The sequence below is a fragment of the Lutjanus erythropterus genome, chromosome 20, assembly GCF_056507025.1.
Source record: "Lutjanus erythropterus isolate fLutEry1 chromosome 20, fLutEry1.hap2, whole genome shotgun sequence".
NCBI classification, from domain to species: Eukaryota; Metazoa; Chordata; class Actinopteri; order Lutjaniformes; family Lutjanidae; genus Lutjanus; species Lutjanus erythropterus.
Window position 1 is genome coordinate 22,116,326 of NC_139336.1, and position 24,335 is coordinate 22,140,660.

At 40.2% G+C, this 24,335-nt stretch overlaps 1 protein-coding gene across 3 annotated transcripts in view; it reads right to left on the reverse strand.

Moving 5' to 3' along the window:
• erbin (erbb2 interacting protein) overlaps positions 1-24,335 on the reverse strand; it is an 82,202-nt gene that overhangs the window by 6,817 nt on the left and 51,050 nt on the right. Inside the window, exons 8-22 of one of the 3 annotated variants that reach the window (XM_084746668.1) lie at positions 22,012-22,075; positions 21,537-21,611; positions 20,300-20,444; positions 17,904-17,976; positions 15,610-15,739; positions 15,370-15,485; positions 14,587-14,656; positions 11,290-11,389; positions 6,305-6,426; positions 5,776-5,949; positions 5,444-5,626; positions 4,407-4,509; positions 4,122-4,296; positions 2,472-3,987; positions 344-487 (exon numbers count right to left, since the gene is read on the reverse strand). In XM_084746668.1, coding sequence (XP_084602794.1) covers positions 344-487; positions 2,472-3,987; positions 4,122-4,296; positions 4,407-4,509; positions 5,444-5,626; positions 5,776-5,949; positions 6,305-6,426; positions 11,290-11,389; positions 14,587-14,656; positions 15,370-15,485; positions 15,610-15,739; positions 17,904-17,976; positions 20,300-20,444; positions 21,537-21,611; positions 22,012-22,075 — 3,190 coding nt within the window. Of the gene's footprint in view, positions 1-343; positions 488-2,471; positions 3,988-4,121; positions 4,297-4,391; positions 4,510-5,443; positions 5,627-5,775; positions 5,950-6,304; positions 6,427-11,289; positions 11,390-14,586; positions 14,657-15,369; positions 15,486-15,609; positions 15,740-17,903; positions 17,977-20,299; positions 20,445-21,536; positions 21,612-22,011; positions 22,076-24,335 lie in introns of all 3 variants that reach the window. The other 2 variants (XM_084746667.1, XM_084746669.1) reach the window with 2 other exon arrangements.

Consider the following 24,335-nt stretch of genomic DNA (forward strand, 5'->3'; position numbering starts at 1 on the left):
CAAAAAAAAGATAAGAAGGCCCCTTTTAAACAAGTCAAACACTAAGAGGAGCTACACACCAACAAAAAAACTGTTAGAATCCATCCAGTTCTCGCTCTAATAAGACATCACATGAACTAGACAGGGTTTGTGGTCGTGAGAATCAAACACCAGGAGAGACATACTTTCACTTGCCTATAAAAGGACAAGTGAAAGATGGCTTGGGGTCAGTGATCACTTCTCAACATTGAGGAGAGAAGGAAACAGACATTTCTTATCCGCTACAGGATGTGAAACTAGCAGGAACTGGAAGCCCTGGCTGAGCGCTGGCTGCAGGAGCCAGCGTCAAGTTCACAGTACTCACACAGAAGCCCAGAGCTCCGTAGGGCTGTCCGTCCCTGGCACTAAAGACCAGGGACCCTTGGCTGGCATGCATATCCCTACAGCTGCCGTAGTGAGACCAGCTCAGCGGAGCGTTATTGGAATTATAGGAGCGAGACAGCGCGTTCTGAACACAGGGACGACATGGAACAACCAGCACCGAGAGAACAGACGTGTCAGCGGTGGCCATGCAATCCACCAAATGAGTGACGACATAAAAAGACACAACAAAAAGGTTTACAGTATATACACACAAACATGCAGTGGATCTGAAATATTTTTGCATACAGATGGGTTAGTAGGCTTTGGTAAACTGCATATTGAAGAGTCAATTCACCCAAATATCGATGAAGATATCTAGAAATAAAGATAGTTTGGGTTTTATTTGCCCAGGCTTTCAGACACCACAATTTAGGGATGGGCTCTGATAGATAATTCCAGTTAGGATCAAGTTCCAAGATGGTAAAATTCATCAGGCTGTTTAATCTTTTCATTCTTATAGGTCTTTTTCATCAACATGGAATCAGTTTTCTGCTTCATGCACCCTATTGTGAACCGAGCATTTTGACCAAAAACACATTGGTTCGGAACCCAAAATCCATTTGGTTCCCAGCTGGAACACCAGGTTTTCCTTGACCTCAAGTGTGAACTGAAGTTTTGAAACAAGTTGTGCATTGTGGCATTAAGAAACTTATTCCCGCCAAGGTTCCAAGAATACTGAATGGAAATGTTTCAAGAACCAGAGCTATTTTGGTAGAAAAACGCTCCTAGATAGGCACATTTGCCTCTTTATGACATTATAGGCACAGCTGTAGGAGAGCCCTGCAGGAGAACTAGGTCAGGACATGGTTAATGAATGTCACAGAACAGTGACAAAATATGTAGGGAAAGTCCTACATCATTTCAGTACAGCAGAGTCTCTGTGATTTAGATACGATACTGAGGTAAAAGAAAAAAAACAGCATTCAGATTCAATAAGAAGATTCCAAAATGGATTCAGATTTGATGCTATCATGGCCATGATGTATAATAATGTATATGATATGAAATGCTAACAAGTCCCATTTCTACCCCCTATACTATGTATGTGAGTTGAATTTGTTTGTTTTACATATTCATATTCATTGAGACAATTTCTCTGTTAGAAAGTTGTAAAACTGTTAACAGTCAAGTCTGTGGATCATTCTGATTAACCAACACGTTGTTTCTAGAAAGATGCACTGCTGTCGATAGTTTTACAAGCATGTTTTTTTAATGCTGTGATGGCTACAAACAAAATTACTGGCGGCAGAAATCTCAGAGGCAGACACCTCAAAGTCTGGGCAAACAAAACCAAAACTATCTGCAGGGATACGTAGAAGTGAAAGGTTGTCTTCTTGTAGTTTGGGTGAAACAACCCTTTAAAAAGGGGGTAAAGACAGGCGTTATACATTTTTTTTCTTCTTATTTATATAATGCTATGATGATCCTATAGCTACGTCCTTGTTGTGCTGCCCTGTAAGTGTTATTGATACGGCTGGCCACATAAGTGTGACTTGCACTTCACGGGTTAGCCACAACAAAAACACAAGTTAAAGGGATATTTCAGATTATTTAATGAGGGGTTGTACGAGGTACTTATCGACAGTAGATGCCAGTCAGCATGCCCACAGTTTGGAGAAACAGAGAAACCAAACCAGCCAAACTCAATGGCTGAAATCAGTAAATTTAGGAAAGCAAGTGATATTTAGCTTATATAACAATGGTTTACCGCCAGAAAAGGCTGTTTGATGTCAAAGTAAAGCTGTAAAAATTTTATAATTTTCTTTTTAAAGTGGCTAAAATCCCTTTTGCAGCTGACCCTGACCCTCCAGCTGTACACGGCTTCACTTCTGTGCTGGTGCTCCTCTGTTTCTCCAAACTGAGGGCATAACCACTGATATTTACTGTAATTGCTACACTGAATTTTGTTATGTATCTCATACTACCCCACATTAAAAAGGCCATACTATTCCTTTTAACATCAATTCTACCCTAAAACTACAGTAAGTCAGAGGACCACAAAATCAAAACAAAGCAAGACAGTGAACAGCTGGCAAATCATTTCACCATAATAAAGAAGTCATTTTTACCTTTTCCATTTTCTTTGCCTCGATGTGCCGCATCACCTGGTCTCTCCAGTCTGCTGGCACCCTTCCCGCTCCGACTCCTCCCGACACCTGTCCCGGCCCGTCCAGCAGCGAGTGCTCGGACTTCACCCTGGTGTTGGGCCTCTTGCTGGGGCTGCCGTGCTGGTAGTTGAAATCGCTGACCGACATGGTCCTCTCTGGAAGCTCGTGGGGCTGTGGCCGAGCGCTGAGCGGCCTGGAAGCTCCGGGTACGTCGATGCTGTAAGTGCGAGCTGAGAGGGGCCGCTGCATGGCCTGGCTCATCGCCAGCGGGCCCCTGGCGAGGGTGTGAATGTCCCTGTAGGTCATGTATTCCCCGTCAGGCACCTGGATGCGCCGTGGGTCGCCCATTGAGGCTGTGGAGGCGGTGCTGCTCTGCCTCTGCAGAGTGCTGCTTCTAGACTGTCTCTCCATCGCCCACATGTCTCCAGAGGGTTTGGGACCCATGGGAGGCCCCCTCTGCTGGGGCTGCAGAGGGTACGGAGGTGCCTGATTGCGGTTGGAGTAGTTGGTGTTGGCGAGTGAGTGTGGAGGAGGAGGGAGGTAGCCTTGGTGCTCTGGCGGCATGGGCGTCCTCTGCGCCCAGAGGCCGTCTTTCGGCATGGCACTGCTTGTGTACTGGATGTTGTACTGAGGAGGGGGGATGCCCATGGCCATGCTTGAGGAGACCGGATATCTGCTGGTGCTGGCGGGAGGTTTAGAAGAGGAGAGGAGGTCCGAGGAGGATGCAGAGGAGCCGGGGTAGACCTGGAGCGTCTGGTCGTTGAGTAATTGACTGGCTGACTTGCTCCTGACGATGCTCTGGCCCTGAGCCCCTGGCCCCGTGCCGACTCCCACCATCCTCGTCATTCCTGCTGCATCATAGGGATCACTGTCCCCGTCAAAGGAGTACAGCTTCATGCCTCCTGTTTCTATGTTACTGACACTGTGGGACTTCATCACCTGTGGGGGATGGCACCTTTTCTCTGGAGACAGCTCCTCTGTGCTGCGAGACAGAGACATGTCACTGCTGGCTGTCACGCCTGTCGAGGCCACATGCACAGCAGATGTCTCCACTCTCACCGCTTGGCTTTTATTGTTGCCCAGACTATTGATGCAGTCACTGACCTGCTGGTTTCCATTAAGAAAATGCTCCATGTTGTTGTCGTTGCTAAAACCCTGCTTGCCGTCCAAGTCCTCCGGTGTTACAGAGCCGTTCTTGGTTTTGTCCACCTCGTCCAGCTGAACCATGTTGTCAGTTGGCAGCTTGGACACGTTCATGTTGATTTGGTCCCACTTGGTGTAGGTGTCTCCCATGCCGTTGTTAATTCCCTTCCCGATGAAGGCCAGTCTGGCCTCCATAGACAGGTCGTAGTCGCCCACTTTCTCTGGTGGCGTCTGCTGGGTTTTCAAAATGGCCTGAAGGGACGTTTCGGAGCCGTTGCCGTTGTGGAGGAGAGGGGTGGTGTCTTTAGGCTGGTTCATATTCTCATCTTCTTGCCTAAAACAAAGAAAATTTTGTAATGATGGCAGGAGGAAGACTTTCCTTTGTACATTAAAGGGATAGTTTGGTTTATTACACCTACACCAAAAAATCTGCACTATCCCTTTATCAGGTTGAAGACTGCTACTGACCGGCTTTTTGGTAGGAAGGGCATCTTTGACTCTCTCTCAGGGGTGCACAGGGAGTTGTCCTGACTGCTGTCAGTGGTCAGAGACACTGAGTCAGACATGCGTGATGGAGACGAACAGTTACTGTTGTTCTGGTTGCTGTTGGCCACCGTCTCATCCAGCAAAGAGTCTGCATCATCTGTTAATCACAAATATCACTATTAGTGTGCTGCATCTAGCCAGTGTCACTTGTGAAATATAATCCATTTTAAACCACTCAAACAAAATGTTTACCTTTTTTGTCCTTACTTAAAGTCACTACTTTGGGCTGGTTGATGGAGATCTCAATAAGAGGGGGTCTCATTTCTGCAATTTTCATCTCCTCCTCTTCATCGGACAGCTCCTCAGAATCCTGAAGACAAACAAAAATTATCTTAAAGCTGTATTTCTTTTTTAATACTTTGATTTTGTAATTTTGTTTTAGTGGCTCACAAATCTACAAAAGAACTGAAAAGACAGGCCACCAGAAGTAACGCAAAATACAACAAGTGAGTTGGAGTATTTCCTAAATATATAATAAATAAATACATAATATAAAAACTACAATCCATCTCAAAACTCACTATTGAGTACTACATAAGTATCAATGCATAATAAATATAAATGTGTCATTCCTAAGTAAGGTAGTTTGTTCTCTTGAACTAATCTACAGTATTTTTTGTTTATGAGTAACAAACAGGGACCTACATCTAAATCTAACTATAAAACCCTGTTGAATAATGATAAATCAAGGTTCAAGGTTACTCTATTTGTCTCCCTTGGGACAGAATTGTCTTGGAAAAAGTAATGAATCAATCCAGACATTAAATACATTAAATACAAATATTAAAAAGAACACATGCAAAACTGTACAAATTACCCGCCCACAGTTCTCACATTCACACCGAGACAGAATACAAGGGCATACTACTTGTATACTGTTTTAAATAAATCTATGTCTTATTTCTCTGCCAAAAGGATTTGATTACTGCACAGTTCCAAAATATGTGAAAGCGATCCGACATTGTTCTGCAAGTGCCTAGATTCTGGTCTTGCCATTCTGTCAATATTTTCTTCTTGGAATTAAAAAAAAACAAAACAAAACCTTATAATATTCTTCCATGAAATTCTCTCTACTGGCCGGAACTGGAAGTGGTGGATTGTATTTTACACATGTTTAACCACTCTTCATCTGAGAGGGTTTAGTTTGCTTCCTCCTCACATCTGACATGTAAAGTTCTCAGAAGATTGCACTGCTTCTTTTCCAGTTTGTGAAATGACTGAGAATGGTAAACGCTCACGAATACCTCCAGTGTGTCCTCGTGGTTCATCATGGAGCCCCCTGAAAATTTCAGTGGGACTTTCTGAGAGCTGTAAGACTCTGAAGTGTCTTTTGATTCAGGTGCAGAGGGGTTATGGGCCTGTGTGTCAGTGGTGACTTGGGGCTCCACAGCTGATGCCATGCCATTTGGACAGGGGGCCTCTATCACCTGCACAAAAACAGCACAGATGGTAAGTTATTCATTAAAAATGTTACAGGCAGTTTGTTAAAAGAGGAACTAAAGCAAGAGAAAAAAAGACAAGAAATGAAAGTGCGAGATTTCTTTCCAAGTAATATTGACTTTAGCTTGAAGCTGACCTTTACTCCCACGTCCTGCACACCGATGTGGTTCCTCTCGACTGGCTTTGCATCTTTCCCCGACTCGTCGCTCGACTCGTCTTCCTTCAGCCTGTGAGCCACAGACTGGGCTGTCTTCACCATGTTCTTTAGCTCATCTGGATATGGTGTTGGATACCGCTTCAGGTTTCCCTCCTGGAAGAGCACAAACACCCACAAACCTACCATTAAAATCATGTGGTTTGCAGTTTTGACCGCAGTTGGACATGGAAAAGTGAAATGTCTGTGTTGAATGGTAACTACACGGAGAAAGAGGTCAATTCAATATCACACAGACACATTTTTACATAAATACAAAAATACTACTGTGTCTGTTAATCTGTTATGGAAAATGGGGCATGAGGCACATTTCACATGAAAACAGCTACATTAAAAAAAATGCCCAAAATAGCACTCTGTGGTCACAACAATGTCCTTGCAGTTTGGTTAACTATGTCACCACAGTCATTTTTCTTTTCCCCAATTATATGAGCAACTATTTCACACTCACCCTCGGGGGTGTTTCTCTCTCATCCTTGTCCTCGTCACACTCAAAGGCCACCTGAGCTCGGTGCTTTCGTTGTTCCTCCCACAGAGCTGGATTAAAGCTCTCAGAGTCGGAGTTGGGGATGTCTGAAAAGAAGAGACAAAACAAACAAACAAACAAAAAAAAACAGGAGGAGGATCATTTGTTAGTTTTTTAATTAAGGCTTTGGTAGTCACTCCTACTATGTTTAATTCATGCAAGTCTAACTTTGACCACAAGATGGCACAAAGACAACATGAGGCATGTCAATGAACTGGAGGAGCTGTGGCGGAAACTTGACATTGAGGAGTTAACCCCTTAAACTCAAACTGAACCAGAAAATAATGAATTACTGACACTTGAAATTGGTGTTCTAGTAAACTGCAAAATGAAAGCATAAGAAAGTAAAAAAACAAAACAAAAACAGCATTTAGACGAGGTCTGACCCTGAGCTCTAATCTTACACCATGGTATATTTAAAAGTTTGACAAAAAAAGCAAAAACGTACAGGTACAATCAATTAACATCTGTGCAGAATTTGCTACTACAAAGCCTTCCACTTGATCTCACTCTCCTTCGCCACCACTCCTGTATAATTCCTACATGCTGAGAAGAGAGAAGCAAGACTATGATTACCATGAAAATGACATCACGGCCGCGGTAACTGTGGCTGTGATGACGCCGTTTTCCTAAAACTCTGCATTAGCATCCTGTGTTTGTGATATGCGCTCCATTTGGTCTCTTGTTTTTGCAGTTAATGACTATCAACTAGCACAACAAATTTGCAGAAAATATCAGGGGCCATATACACAAAACAGGCAAAAAGCAGCTCCCAACTGATGGAGAAACTTACAAATTCTGACTTGAGAACTAAGTTTTTAGTCAAAGCATAATTTAGGAAAAATTTTAACACTAAAAACACGCAAATCTGAGAGAAGATGGCGGCAGTAAAGAGAACTCCTAAGCTACTAAGATCAACTTTCAGTCAGTAATGTGCTGCAGGTAATCAATCATATCGCATATCATATCACAGCTTTTAATCCCTATTTTGTTGATGCCCATTTAATAGAGATTCAATTGGCTCACCAGCAAGTCGAAACAGTCCAATAACACCCAAGAGGACAGTTTGCACATCTCTGTGCTACTTAGACACTGGTAAAGTACAGTTTGCAGCGCTGATCATCTTAGACAGTGATTTAGACGGTAAAATCAAATTATCCTTACATGAATTATTAACAAATAGAATTTATAATAATTAACAGTGAAATTTTATTTGGCGAGCCCACCTTTCTAACTGCTCGCCAGTAAAAACATCATCACATCACAAGCTGTCAGAGTTGATCTGGACTGCCATGAAGCTGCTCTGCTCCTGAAATTTAGTGCCAACTCACAAAAATGTTTTTGAAAAGGAAAACACCTAACAAGCAGACTAACAGCCCAGCTGACAAAATCTCAGCTGCAAAAAATCTGAAGTTCTGGCCAAGTAAAACTCACAGGTATGATGCAGCAAACATACAGTAAGGATTTACTGCTGCGCATAAGAATGGCAAATGTGTTTTTCTGCTTGAGACCCTCTCAAATGAGTGTTTAAAACAGGCTAAACTTGAACATCACTTGAAGCAGAAGCACCAAATTAGGCCAAAAAAAACAGCTGACTTTGGGTTTTTAAAGACACTTTGCAAAGGAGGGTCTTGGCCATAAGCTAATGCTATTTAGGGGGCATTTGCATGGAAAAGTTTGGGGATCCCTGACCTAAGACTGACAGAATTAAGTGCGCATTACACCTCCAGCTGCAATAAACACATAACTATTGGATTATCCAGTGAAATTGGTGCTAAAGGTTTTGTATCTTACGGCATCTTACGGTATGTTACGCTGATGATACTATACATTTCTTGTACACTGTGATGTAGTGTACAAAAAAAATCAAAAACACTCTATATAATCCATCCATTAAAATGATTTTTTTCCTTGAGCTCCTGTATATTGATGGATATCTCTATAGGTCACCAGTCAAACATCAATCGTGGACATGACAAGGAAGTTCACTCTCGAAACATGATCGTCCACAGCAATGGGGTCAACCAAACCTCTTCTCTTAGCTTATGAGTTTTCTTTGTTCCTTCCTAAAAGTTGTTTTCAGTAGTGTGGTGAATCGCTCTTAGGGTGTGAATCAGCCAGACATAGTAATTTCCTGTGTGAAAAAGCTCTTACCACTTAATTTAACAACACATAGACACTAAATGTACACATGGCCGGTTTCACAAAGATAGACTTTGATTTTGGAGAGTCAGACTTCAGACAGACGCCTAAATTCATCCGTTGCACAACGCAGTTTATTTCTTGATGGTCTTTAGTAGGACTATGGCACTATGAACTCTGGGTAAACAAAAACCTTTTTCATAATAATAATAAAAAAAAAAAAAAGGCAGATCAAGTGACTGTATCCAACCGCTCAGTTCGGTTTACCCCAGCAGAAAATATGTGTCTTTTGGAAGAACTTAACAGTTTAAAGAACATCTGACTTGGAAAATTTAGCAAAGAGTGTAAAAACACACGCACACAAAAAAACTGATATGAATATAAAGTTCCAGTGACAGTTAACAGTGTTGAGAAGAGTATCAAAGATGTTCAAAATCGAAATCTAAAAATATGGTACAAGAGAGAAAAAGATCATTGCTCTCACCATAACATGTTAGCAAACCACAAATTATGAGCCACGTTGCTATTGATCAGATGGTGATACTGATTGTTACCATGGTAACATGGGTCTTAATCCTGAGTCAGCTTGGGGGTAAGGTCTCTAATTTTTTTGGCTCACAGTGAGCCAGTCTTTATTTTTGTGAAATGGTCTAACTTGTAATAGACTAATCTATGAGCTAAATTAAGGCTAGTTCAAAACTGTAGCCTAGTGTAAAATATCTTTGTGAAACCGGCTTCAGGCTTGCTAACTTAAAAAACAGGCACATATTTAGTAGGAAACAACTATTGTAGCTCAATGTGAGCCAGTATCACAGCTCTGGTTGTCTATTATCTAACACACCTTGACAGAGTGTGAAAACACACAGTGGATAGCATGAGTCACCTGCTGTACAGCAAGTTGTAAAACATAATCATGCAGTCAGGTCATGACATATTCCAGATTCTCAGGAAAACACAAGGAAACAGATAGTGGAAAAATTCCCAGCAGATAACTGGAAAATGTCATTAAGCAAATGTCTGGGAGATTGACGTGGAACAGGACCGACATACAGCAACTTGTATGGGTGCATTTTTTTGGTGGTGTCACGCACCGCTGACATTGTCATCAGGTAGATGAGTCACCACCATTTTGGTAGTTCAAGCTAGTAGCTCTTGAACCACTAATTACTCTAAAGCTAAGCAGCATCAGGGTCAGTGCAAGCTGTATGGTGTAATAAGAAACCAGACTAACAGATGCTTGACAAGAAGACGACGACTTGCGTTTCTTATGCAGGTTTGGTCTCAGGTAACCAGGTCCCTCATAAAATATGAATACAGGAATCCTTGCAGGTAACCTATAAGACAACTACAATACACATGGTAGTCGTAGTCATAGTGGTGCCTGGGACATCAAAACACATTTATTTCCCTGAAAATTACATTTGTCTGACTTAAAATTGCATACATTCATGCTTTTTAAGTGTTTCATAATTTGTACTTATTTTAGTCATACAAGTAAAGCAGTAGTAGTGATCAAGGTTTAATTCCAGGAAATAGGATTCCCGGAAATGCCCATCCCAACCGTTTCCCAGGAAATATAATAACTGGAAAGGTGGAAAAATGCTCTCAAAACATTTATAAGATGTGGGAATATATTTAGAAAATATGAAGGCCCAGTGTACTTTGTAAAAACGTATTCAGCAGCTGAGTAACATGAATTCAAACAGAACAGACTGTTAATACAGTTAGTAGGGCAATTTGTGGCTCTATCATCTAAATTAGGGTAACAAAACATGATTTCTGCCATCAGCTTTGCATGGAAATGCTTAAGATGTAAAGTCTGCACTGCGCTCTGTGAATGAGAGATCAGATGTGGTGGACTGAGGTTCAACAAGTGGTTTGCTGCAACATTTGGAATCTCAAACAAACCAAAGCGTGGATTTATACTTCATCCAAAACACTTCGGGCAAAATACTGGCAGGGTTGGCACGATATGATGGCTTTACCCTCAACAGAAGCCTATGATAAAACACGCTTCTGTCAGAGCAGCACTGAAGAAAGATGGTCATAATCTCCCAAAGTACCCATTCACAGTCTCACGTTAAGTGGGTGAGAGCTTTTTTAGAGTTTTGCTTTTTAACTGAGCGATCACTGACTTCAGAAGGCGACTTTATCTGACACACGATACGGGCCTTCAGCTGGAGCCGCACCCGCAACCCCAAAAGAATATGGAATCAGTTTCAGCTCAACAGAATGACGTCGGAAACACTAAACTACTTTCTTTAATTAATTTAGTTTGTTTATACAATGAAGAATTGTAACATATGACTTCCATGAGGCTGTTTAGACAGAGAGTGCCAGATAACAGGCAATAAAAAAGGCATTTCACTCTCAAAGCGAAGGTCGAACTGCACGCAGAGTTCAAATTATGTTAATTCAATTGTTGATTGACATAAATAGCATTCCTTTGCCTTAACAATTATTGATAATATTGCAAATAATAATACACTAAAGCGGTCGGGTTTGGAACCCACATTTCACATACAGTGTTGCCTGAAATATAACCAGTGTGTTTTGCTTATAGCTGACGTCATACATTAAAAACAAGTACATTCCCAGGCTTCCTAAGTACTGATTGATTAACAGTCTTAATCTTAAATATCCAGCCCTGCCGTTAAGAACTGATTGGTGGCAACAGGTCAGAAACATTTGCAGTTGGAACGTCTGCCAGATTGCCCCTGACAGAATATAAAAGAGAAATTCAGTCTTGTTGAATGCTCAGTACTCACAGTCCTCAGTCCTGATTTGCTGGGGGAACATGTAGTTGGTCAGCACGGTTTTGTGTGTCTCTGGATCCTCCTCTTTCTGGAGAGGGATCAGGGGCTTTGACTGTGGGAGACAGAAAGTAGGTTTGAGTGTGCTATCTGCAATCAACGGTGCTTTGTCAGAATTAATGTGGACCCCCCGCCCCCCCAATTTCCCACAGTCCTTTCCAGGAGAGTTTCTTCCTCTAGTCGTCTCCAAATCACCCACTGAACTCGTGTTGACTGATGCACTACTTAATCACATCTGGGTGCCTCAACCTGTCAATCATTCCATCATTCATAACACAAGTATCTGCACTTTCGACTCCTCATGTTTTAAGAACAGGCAAGCTACCATCAGCACATACCACGCATGACAAACGCAGCAACACAAAACCAATGTAAAAGACATAAGACGAAACAGGCAGAGAGGGAGACAAGATGAGGTTCAGTTCGCTTTGCACAGGAAGAAATGCCCTGGAGGAGGTAATTTTTTACTTTTACCCTTTGAAATCAGAGCCTGTATTTTTTCCCTTGTACTTAAGTAAAGACATTGAATCTACTTAAGCAATGTGTGTTCTTTTGTCACCTCTGATCATTTGCTGGGTCCAGCTTCTTAAATGTAAGGATTTGTTGCTTTTCTCCATTTATTACTATAGTAAATGAAGAGTTTTTCAGTTTTAGACTGTTGGTTGTACAAAAGAAGAAGTTTAAAGACATCATTTTGGGCTCTGGAAAATTGTGATGAGCATTTTTCACAATTTATTGACATTTCATGAGACTGAACAATTAATCGATAATGAAAATAATCGTTAGTTGCAGCCCTACTCCTGATTATAAGCAAGTTAAGCTTATTTATTATTTACATGCAGCATCTCCATAGTGTCACAAAGTGTTTTACAGGTCAAAAACACAAGGAAAATTCCCATTTTGATACAAAAAGAATTCCAGAAATAATTAAAAACTGTCTAAGAGGAAGGATGTTTCAAGAACCCCAGGGCAAAGGTTTAGTCCCCCTTGGCCATGAACTGAGGGACAGCTACTGAGTCCTGATCATATGACCTTCGAATCTCTACAGCCTCCTGTCAAGAACACAGGCTGACTGATAAATCACCCAGACCCATTTTTAGCTCACTGCAGATATATTTATTTATTTAATGGATGTAGCATAAACCACTAGCATCATAGCATTTATAGCCTAAGATAATCTGCATAGCCTGTCCTTAGCCGGACCTTTAACATACATTAAACTCAACGACAAACACGAGAGACAGTGCAAAACACAAACCCAACAATAATTATGTACATCACGAACACATAACTCAGAACTTAACAAGATAATACAGACAGACACAACCTATAACATCTATCAATCTTTCCATATTTTGAAAGCGTCACTATCATATAGTTTGTCTACAATTCTATAGTTTTTAACTATAAAACGTTCTGCCCTATTAAAAACCCCAAAATGTGTATTTATCTCATAGGTTGTGTAAGGAAAATTACTAAAAAGTCCCGTATCAGTTAAGAATCAAGCAAGAAACTGATTCGGGAGAGAGACGTTTAAATTCTTAAAGGGTAGATTCTGCACTTTTTATGTGGATTTCCAGTCAGTGATGGTAAATGTAGTCAGTTGAAGCAATAAATTCCTCAGTGCCTGCTATATTGACTAGGAATGTGACAAATTTTCTATTTAAATTTCATCCTGTATATAACAGGCAGCTGACTTGAGGGCAGGACAGAGGAGACGGGGGCTCTACGGCCGGGTCTTCTGCAGCACTCTGACATGGCTGCAGCTTTCCAGTGACAATTTGCTACAGCATTTGAACAGAGACTTACAATAGTCCAGCTAGGATGAGCAAAAGGCATGAATAATTGATTTCAGAATGCGGTGAGAGTCAACAGACTGTAATGTAGAAATATTTATAAGCTGGAAATAAAAAAAAACACACTAAATCAGTATACCCCTGCAGTGCCTTTTCAAAAAAAAAACTTACTTTGTTTTTGCACACAGCAGTGGTTCAAGAATTCCTTTCCGATCAAAAGCTACGCAGCTCTGACAAAGTGGGACTGGGAGCTTTCTGACACTTGAGCTAAAGAGACTCAAACGTTTGCACCTCTGATAGGCTTATCTTGTGTTCGGTTGAGGGCCACATTAGCCGAGGCAGAAGTCCAAATTTCAACTTGTCTGGTAACCTTGATCTCTCTACATGTGCTTTACATTCGGCCGACTTTTCTCACTCAGATTTGGGCCACATCACGTTTCAGGGTCGATTCTGACAAAGACTTTTAATTTAGTTTTAGTCACTTACTGAAGAACGTTTTAGTGAAAGTCTAATTTTAGTTTAGTTTAGATTTATTAATTTTACTCTAATTTAAGTCATAATTTTCTCCTACAGTTTCACACGGATTTTGCTGGAGGATATTTTTTGCTGGCCTTGAACTATGTTCAGTCATCAAAGCATCTAAGAGAATGTGTAACTAACACCTTCTTTGTTTCTTTTATAGCATATAGGAATGAATGCAGGGATTCATTCATTATTGATGCGTAATTATTGGTTATCAGACACTGACAATGTTTATTACTTGATAAAACTGACTTTTCATATCTTACTTACTTACTACTCTGTTAAATTCATGCTTCACTCAGTAGAATTCTGTTTAATAAATGAGCAGTTAAAATCTGTATACTGTGATAGACAAGTATTGTCTGGTAAACATCATGTTTATTCCCTCTAAATAGGTTTGATTGAACCTAACGAGGTTGTCCGAACAGAGCCAACTATACGAACATAGATTTTGCTGTAATTTGTTTTCAATATTATCTTTTAAAATTTATACTGTTATTTACGTACAATTCAGTCAGGAAATAAAAGGACGCTAAAAAAAAACCTTTACCAGCACCAAAATTTACACTGACAAAATTCACCCTGACCACGTTTCAAGGGTTTTGGTTGTTTGCACTGTTTGTCCTTAACAAGAATTAAGGTCAGGATACCGTCCATTAGGATCCCTCTACATTTTAAAAATGCAGAGTGTGGGACATCACCAAGTCTGACCTGCAGTGGCATTTGGCACGTTTAGATCAAATGTCCTGGAAGTGGTTTACTGAATTTTGAATGTGTTTTCCTGTGAGGATTAATTTACGTCTGAACGTTGTCACATACCCTGCTGCCATTACGGCCTCTATAGAGCGCATCACCACCTGACAGCTCTGAACTCAGCGGCACCTTGTGTGAAACCCTTAGACTTGTGATTTATACATAATGCATGTGATCTCACCTGATTTTCAGACAGCCACATTGCAGTCATCTGGTTCAGCTTAGTGAAGCTGTAGGGAAGATTCTTCAACCTGCCGGAGAACAAAAACAACACATCAGTCATCTTGCACCAACAATATAAAAATCTGACGCATCTACAAAAGGTAAAAACATGTAAATTTAATGTGTGAGGGCGCAGTATAAATTTAGGCTGAAGCCATATATCATTTTTCACGTCTGTGGGGTCGTAGCCAGAGTTATTCAGTGTATTTGGCCCAGAGCAGACACCAGGAATGGAAAACCCCTGATTAAAACCTCAATCAGGCCTGAGCTTCCAAACCAAACCCATTTTAATTCTGGCCAAAATTAATCGTTCACGATCTTTTGATTATCACTTAATTGCAAGGCTGCAGGGACGCCTTTCAAAAAAGCTACTTTTAAATTGACCACAGCTGCAACTAACAGCTATGTTTGTTTAGTGATGAATCTAATGATTATCGGCTTGACAAATTGATGACTCACTTAAAAGACCAGTTTATAGGATTTTGTGCCATATTGTTGGACTGGCTGATGGGATGAATATATTGGCTATCTGCATTTGACTAAGAATGGTGGTCATTTTCAAACTGTAAATTAATTGTCAACTATTTTGACAATTGTTTAACTGTGAAATGTGATTATTTTCTGGTTTCTTTACTTTACTTCTTTATTTACTACGAATTCAAAAATCCAAAACCAAGAGGAAAAAAATCTGAGTACTCTTGTCCTTAAACTTGACCCACAAACACAGTCAGTCCAGACTCACTTGTTGTTGCTGAGATTGATGACCTTGAGCTTCTGCATGTCACCCATCTCCTCGGGCAAAGACTCCAGCTTGTTGGAATGTAGAAACAGCACAGTTGCATTCTTCCAGTTGCCAATCTGTGAGGGGAAAGAAACCAAGGACACAGAGCCGTGAGCCAAGAGGCGAGCTGCTGCACATCAGCAGGCTGACATGTCACACCGTTTGACAAACACACGTGTACACTCTACTGTGCATAGTCACCTCAGGGGGAAGCTGCACGAGGAAGTTGTGATCTGCAGCGAAGGTGCGGAGGTTGACGCACTGGCCGACGGTGGAGGGCAAGGCTTCGATCTCATTGAAACTGCAGTCCAGCTCATCCAGAGATGTCAGCCTGATGCAAAGAGAAGCAAGAAGAGGAAGGCAGGAGGACTTTATCCATGTGGTATAATCGCTATTTATAGACTGCGCTGCATAGTTTAGCTGCGGTTACACGCACAGTATTCCTTTAACTTGTTTGAAGTCATTCTGAGATTCCAAACTGCTTATGTGGATGCTAAATAAAGGGATACAATAAGATGTGCATTTGTATGACCCAAAACATTTAATCAGAATATAATTGGAAATAAATTGGTTCCTCATGTACAGACTTTTTCAGCAGTGTTTGACTTGGTCGATGGTTTGATGGATCTTTATTTGAACAACTCGATGTTTCAAGATATCAACACTCTTTAAATCTTTTAAGGTCTTCAACCAGCCACAGTTCTGCTACTGCCCTGTTTGTGTCCCTCCTGGGAACTCGCTGACGTCACCTAATGTTACCATCATGTGAGGCAAACATGCGCAAATACACTCCCACCAGAAAGAAACAACTGTGTCAAGAGTTTACATGAAATATTTGCATCCATATAAACAAAGTTTATGTGAAACAAGTTTTGATTTCATTTTTTAAAACTTGGAATATCAAAGTTAAAGGAATGCTCCAATGATTTATTAGTGTAGTACCACGCACTTCCATAATTGGGAGACTTGAGAGAGACAGATTACTTTAGTCTCATAGGGCCCTTTAACCCCTTGCATGGGTTAAGTGCCACAAACCCTGAATCCTACAGTTCCCATCATGCAGCTCAATAGCATGTTTTTATCAGACTCTCCTTGCCTGGTAAACACCCACATCTTTCAAACTCCACATTCCCAGTTTGTGACACAGGCTTTCTGTTACAAATCTGCAGCCCATGCCAAGATAACCAAGATCAGATTGTACCAAACTTTGGAAAGCCCCCCCTTTCAGCTGTCAGTCAGGTTGAACCACTGTACAGCGTTTTGTTCTGCAATGTACAAAACATGACTTTTTGGCAAATCCTAACAACTATCCTCTCAGCCTAAGAGCGTGAATGACCATTCAAAAATATAAAGTGGCCCTTGCAAACTTTTGAATGTTGCCGTATAAAGAAAAGAAATGGCTAAATGATGCTGAAAACTCTCTAAGATTAAATCTCATCAATATGAGCTATTGTGACAATCTCTCACAGTAACAGTGAAACACTGAGAGACATTTACAACAACACTGATGCATCTTAAAAGCACCATGGGACATGATTTAAAGTAGTGACATTTCAAACTGAACCCATGTTGACACACAAGTGCTGTGCAGCTGGGGCTTTCTGCTGAATGAAAAATGCAAATGCACTCTGGGGATTCAGATGAATGCGAAGAGAGTCTGACTTGCGGGGGGAGACTGTTGCATTTTAGTACCGTCAAACTCCAGAACACAGGATCTGACCCCTCTCTGCTGAATATAAAACACAGACAAACAACAACACTGTGCACCGACAGTGGACTGGATAACATCAGCCATGTATGACAGAAAAAAAAAAAAAAAATCAGCTTGCTTAAGCTAAAATCCTTGCATGGGATTAAGCTAAACCATAGGCTTTGTCACATAATCTGTGTCAAATTACACAAGGAGACACATTCTAACATACGGGATAATTGACGGGGTTTGTTGTTTGGAAACAACGGATGAAAAACAAAACTGTGCAGCTACAGTCAGTAAATGTAGATTTGTCTGTCTCATGGATGCAGACGTGAACAGATAAAAAAGCAAAACAAAACCTAGATGGATTAAACTGGAGCCTAATCTCTGTGCTGGACCACAACGACTCAGAATAAATGAAGGGTCAGGATATGAACCAGGCTCACTCAACAGCTGTTGACTGCTGGGTTTACCTGTCTGTTGCAGACAATATCAGTCTATGGCTCGGTTAATCTATTAATATAGTATCAGAGGGTCGTCTGGTCACAGATTACAATCGACCACTTCACGATAAAGCAAACCTCAATCTGTTTCCATAAATCAATAAACATGTTTATTCAATATTATCTGCATTAGAGCAAAACAAACGAGGCGTCGGAACAAATTATGTTTAATGGGAATATCTGATTTATACAGACAGACGTTTTATGCGATCAGTGGATGGTGGATGAAAACGGCACAATAATCCACTGATCTCAGGGTTTATTCTGCTGATATTAAAGCTGCTGCTGTTAAAACTCACCCTCCGATGGAGTCTGGCAGGTACATCAGCTGGTTCTCATCCACTTTCAGTGCTGTCAGTTTCTTCAGTGAGCCTGCAGTGAGAGGAAAATAGACACAAGACACAATTAGAGAGACGAAGCTCACGGCAGTTACTGATTATCACTTGCTGTTGTACCACAAAGAGGACTATCCATTATGCCAGTTAACTGTTTTAATTTACACCGTCATCAATACTGTAATCAGTTTAGTATTAATCAGCTCTGACTGTACGGTGCTGGACTCATTGATTTAATTAGCCTGGTAGTTGTTACTCATCAACATTACTTTATCCCCAGTATTATCATTCAACAAAAAAATATATAGACGCAGTACATTTGTTTGCTCTCTTTTTTCATGATTTTAAGTAAAAGGTTTCAATTTAATCCATCCACCTGACAGTTGGGCTGAACAATTCATTGAAATTTTACTGAAATCGCAATATGGCCTACTGAAATTTTGCAAAACTGCAAGAGGTGCAATACTTGTGAAAGGCAAAATACCATTTAAAATGAAATATTGTCATGTTACAGAGATGTCCTGGCCTTTATATCATAGTCTGCATACTTAAAAAACATTTTTTTTATAAAGATCCCAGCAAAAATCACAATATAACCATTTTAATATCTCTTTCAAAGAAAATTAGATCAATTATATAAAAATTATCATTCCCTGTACTACTGCAAATCATATCACATTTGCAATATCAAACTAAAGAATCACAAATAGATATTTTCTCAAAAGTTTTCAGCCCTACCTGACAAGTGTGGCATATAGAGGTGTTAATTACCCAGCACAGTTATTTCACAGGTGTGCCTTTGACTGGTCACCCTCCAAACCAGTCACTCCTCATTCTTAAATCTAACCATGCCGATCCATGAAGGCATCAAGTACTAACAAATCATGACTTTTCCATCCTGGAAGAAATAGTTGGTATCTGTAGCTCAATGTGAAATAACCCCAGTTCAGTCAGTTCACAGCTTGACACACAAAAAGTTCAATTAACTTATTCTGAATGTCCATTCATCCATGACAAGAACTATCAATGAAAAACAAAATGTCTCCACAGACATAAAAATTGGAAAAGAGCAGTTATGAGATATAATTGTTTTTCCATGTTTTATATCCATACTTGTCACAACAACGTTTCAAATTCATATTAAAATTCTGAAATGGTGACAGGGCCGGTACTTTTACGTAGAAGTGTTCTAGTCGGCTGTTAAATGCCAAAGTAAGAAGAAGACTGGTAGGCGATGTTGTCAACAACGCATTGAAAACGGCACAAATATAGCTGCAGCGGCGACAGCTCCGCCTTTGACTCATCAAAAAGAAAGACAAACATTTGTGTATGGAGGCACTTTGCATTCGAGGCGGATCACCAGGGATTAATAATAGTTTGCAAAAAACCGGTATGCAAACAGCACCATCAAACTTTTGAGAGAAGAGGAGGAAACAATTCCAACTTAGTGAAGCACCTCAATGACGGACCTTCAAGATGGTGAGTGAGTTACATTAACAGCGTATCCAAAATGTCTAGTTATGCTGAAATACACATTATGATTGTGGGAGCAGTTATCTTTCTTCATGTTTCAGTTTGATAAACAAGCACAGGCTTTATTTTGCTTAATAGTTCACGTAAATGGAGATTTCAGTGAATTAGGTAGCAGTAATTTGTTAGAAGTCAGCTCATAATGACTTTACTGAAATCATGTTTGCAGGATATTTTACAAAAGGCGACAATATTTAAACTCTTCAGAATGGTGATGCATGGACGGCTTTTGTGCACATGGAGGTGGTTTTTGTTCAGTTGAGGCTCACAAATAACCAAGCCCCGTGGTTGTCTTACCACAGGGCAGTATGCTGATTTGGGGAACTTTATTTTATCTAAGGCTACCATAATGCAACCCGGGTGCCTTATGGTTTCCTGGTTCCTTACTGTCCTGTCTGTCTCATCAGTCATCAAAATATACATGAGGTTTTGTGTTTTGCTTTTTACTGTGGTGTCAAATGGGGTTTTGAGAATTGTGAAATTTCACTGGTAATGGTATCAACTACTACTTAAAACTCAACAGTGCTACTGAACTGTGGACAACTATGACTATACTGCAACTGGAGACCAGTAACTGCATCCTTTTCTGTGATGATTTCTTGCAGTATAATTTTTTCAAGTTGGTGCACTTTTAGTGTTATAAAAATCTATTCTATCTGAGTGAGAAAAACACTTCATTATTATGTCATCTCTTGCAATTGGATCCACTCAAAAACAACACAGGAATGGACTGGACCCAGGAAACATGCACTGGCAGTAGCTTAAAGTGAGTTAAGGTGTTTCATAATGGATTTTCTTTAAGTAAGATGTATGTGTGCTGCGATCTTTACCAATGGAGCCTGGCAGCTGCGTGAGAGCATTGTTGGAGAGCAGAAGGTCCTGCAGATTCTCACAGCCACAGATTTGCTCATCTACCATCTCCAGGTTGTTCTTGGACACATCCAGATACACCAGCTGTTTAAGCATCCCGAGCATCTGGATACATGAAAGGAGAGACACAAAAAACAGAGAGAATTTTCACTGATATCTCATTATCCTCTCTAGATTTACGCCAAGGATTAGGCAGTAGTGTTGGGTGAACACAGAAGCAGTGGATTAAAACAATCCCCAAAACATCCTGAGCAGTGAGGTAAAGTAACCTCGGCAGGAGCATCCCAGGCATACCATCCCAAAGTTGGCCAATTTTTATACTCTTTTTATTGGATTAGAGATCCACAAATCCATCAAACATCTTGTTTCTTTTTTAACCATTAAAGAGTATAATAAAATCCCATAAAATGCCCAATTTCAAGAAGTTGTACGTGCATCGCTACAACTGAATATGTATACACATCTTATATAGCCAAACTAGGGCTGCAAAGTTTGTACATCTTCCTTAAACATTGGTTGGAAACACTAACAACCCATTAATCGATCAATCATTAATAATTTGTAACACACCTTGCACTTTACATTTTAACTTATGTTGGAGTTCCTAATAATACGAAGGAAAACAGTTGCTGTATTCAGTTTTGGTTTATATTCCTGCCAGACGTCATTACTTCTAAAAGGCCAGACTGTGATTACAGCTGATGCTGTTGAAATGCTGGCAGCAGAACTAATGCTTTAATTATGACCCAGTTACAAACAAGCTGGTCATTTGGATGAAAAATGAATCCCATGTAACACATTCTGACTATCACAACATCATTATAAATTAATTAAGTTCAAGGGAAATAATTACTTCACAGCTGCAGAATTTTTTGCAATCATTACTGGGACATGTGCAAACCCAAACGGCTGCATTTTTGTTCCGTTAAAACCGTCTAATTGTGTTCCTTTCGAAACTGCAGCTCCGTCTCTGCTGGTGTTCAGAGGGGCTGAGCGTCTGATGCAAACTGACTGCGGTTTATTTTGATGAAGATTTAAGCGGACACGTGGATTGAAAATCAAAGGAAATAATCTCAAGATGATGTTTTGGGGCACGGCAGCCACTGGAAGTCTGTGTGTGTGTGTGTCTGTGTGTCTGTGTGTGCGTGTGTGCGTGTGTCTGTGTGTGCGTGTAAAGGAATGACTGTAAATTTATACCCCAGGTAAAAATGTCAGTCTGTTCCCGTCCATCCACAGCTCCTTGATTCCACTCAGCTGCTCCAACACCTCAGGCTGTGGATGTAAAGAGGAGAAAAGAGGTTAAGTGAATGGGATGTGTGTGTGTGTGTGTGTGTGCGTGTGTGTGTGTGTGTGTGTGTGTGTGTGTGTGTGTGTGTGTGTGTGTGTTTCAGGGGTGTGTGTGTGCGCCTGCTGGGCAAGGACAGGATGAAGAGCTTAACTCATAAACAAGCTAAAAATGAATCAGAACGCCATTTATTTAATCCACTATGATTATTAATGAAGGCTATGATTTCAGTGAAAACAAATTAGCTCTTACTGGATGTGCCCTTTAAAAACAGTCCATTTTAAATTTTAAAAACGAAGGGAACAGAGCGAGGAACAAGGAGATGAGGTCATCATCAGAAAGGTAAGAAAGCCCTGGGCACTGACAGACCCACTGACAGACACTCACCACTTCAGTGAACTCATTACTCCCCAGGTCCAACCTTTCCAGCTGTGTGAGCTTCTGCATGCTTCTGTAGACACACAGGACAGACAGGGAGTGAGATCATAAACCCAAATCACTAATTTTACATGTTTTCACAAGTGGAGAAAGTCAGCATTATGGAATTTATATAAAACTGACCCCCTTTATTTAGACAAAAGCAACAGTCAGGATTATAAGCAATGTGGGCCATGTGCTTCACAAAAGCCAAAGAAAAAAGATTATCTGTCAATTTTCAGGTTGTATTTTGGGTGGCATACATGCTTTCTACATGCTCTTTCTGCCTTTTATGAGGAAATAAATACCTTTCAGAGCTCAGGCGTGACAGAAATATGCTTTAAATAATGGAAAATGTGACGTATGCTTGCCCTAAGCCTTGCTCCAGAATTTTCTCTCCACATTCAGGTCACAGTCTCACATTCTCTGCTACACTGTAAACAAGCAGATAAAAACCAGGACTACTCAGCTGCTAACAGTCTTTTTTTAACATTTAACTGATCACCAGTGATAGAAATCTTCTGAACAGTAATAGTGACCATATAGCATTCCTCAAAATTTTCTGACAAGATGGCTCTTCGGGCCATTCACAACTCAGTGGCAGCAGTAAACAGTAAATATCACGAAACATACAAAAACTCTTCTTTCAAACAGATGTCACACCCACACACAAACCAAAGTCTCGAAAAGATCTGCCAGAGCAAAATAAAACACACAGCTCACTTGTTTTTCTTCTCATTGTTTTAAGTGTCCTTGATTGAAGGACACTCCTATGAACTATTCACAAACAACACTTGGCTGACGTGTTTAAAATGTGTAATTCTGGCAGGATAAAGAATTGCAATACACAAATCAACATTAAACAAGATAAGGACTACTATCAGCTGTTTCAAAATCAGAAACTTCCTGAGCGAATTACTACATCAACAAAATAATCCTAAATACAACACCATTTATTTCAGAATTCAACATATTTCTGTCACGTTAATAGCATCATCAGTTCTGAATGTAGCATTTCACGATTATGACATATGGGATATACCACCGTTATTCAGGTTTTAGGAGAATTCTTTTGACATGTATACAGCACAATATGCAGATCAACTGGGGTTTTTACTGCAGTCTGTGACACGTGTCCTCTTGCTTGTTAATGGTCCTTGTGTGCGTTGTAAACAAACCAACCAACGAGCTAACAGTTTGCAAGATGCATGCACAAAAGAAAAGCCAGCATTTCTGGTTGGAAGAGAAACACACCTTCTTTTAAACATTATGAAAGATTATATCAACAGGCTTTTGGACATGCGCAAAAATATGGCAACAGCACCCTTTTTGGGTTCCTTTACATTTTCCAGATCCAGATTCAAATACTTTTCAAGCTTTTCTAACATCTTACAACTGTGGTTAATTACATATTTATAGACAAAATGATCAATTCACTTCTTTGTTACATTAAATGGGATGTTTCTGTGCTATAAACAAACAAAAAGTTTCATGCCTCAAAATGTGTCACCTGTATTTTACCTGGCTGAGCTGACATAAAAACAAATCATTCAAGCAATCACTAGACAACTTACTTCAACTTCAATAAAACATTTTTCATTTTTCAGTATGCATGGCTGCTCATACATGGGAATACTGGAATATTCATTTTCATTGGCCATGTAAACAGCTTACTAGGAATATTGGGTACGCTCCAAAACCCATACTACAGTACTACTTAGTATGCCAGACAGACAGATGACAGCTCATTTTAGGCCGTTTCAAATCACGTTTTGTTTTTACTTAAAAGTTGCACTATGGACTGTGACAGATGTATGAGCAAGAGGGTCAAAGTTCAAGGCACAACACTGTGACAAAACAGTATGTCACAACTGTATGCATACAGTAAATACTTTACAAGGGCAGCTGCAGTATGTAACAAAAGTAAAAAGAAGAAGTATGAATTTTGGAACACAGATATTTTCATCTCAAGTGTGTGCATGTGCATTACAATACGCAGATCACTGTGGAACTCTGCAAATGCATAAGAAATTGATGTATTTTGACAATATTTTGCATATTATTCAATGTACAGAATGTCTTGTTTTTTCATAGAAATGTATTCTGGTCTGGAATTAATGACTGCAAATGATGCAAAAGTATCCAGTGGGTTGAAGTGGACCCTTCGGTGGGCCAATACTGGCCATACGTTTGAGAGCCAAGGAGCATGGGTAAAAAACAGAGATATTTTGTGCATGTAAACATAGTCCATGATTGGAGATGAAATGAAGACGTACAGAGTTCTGTTTGGGAAC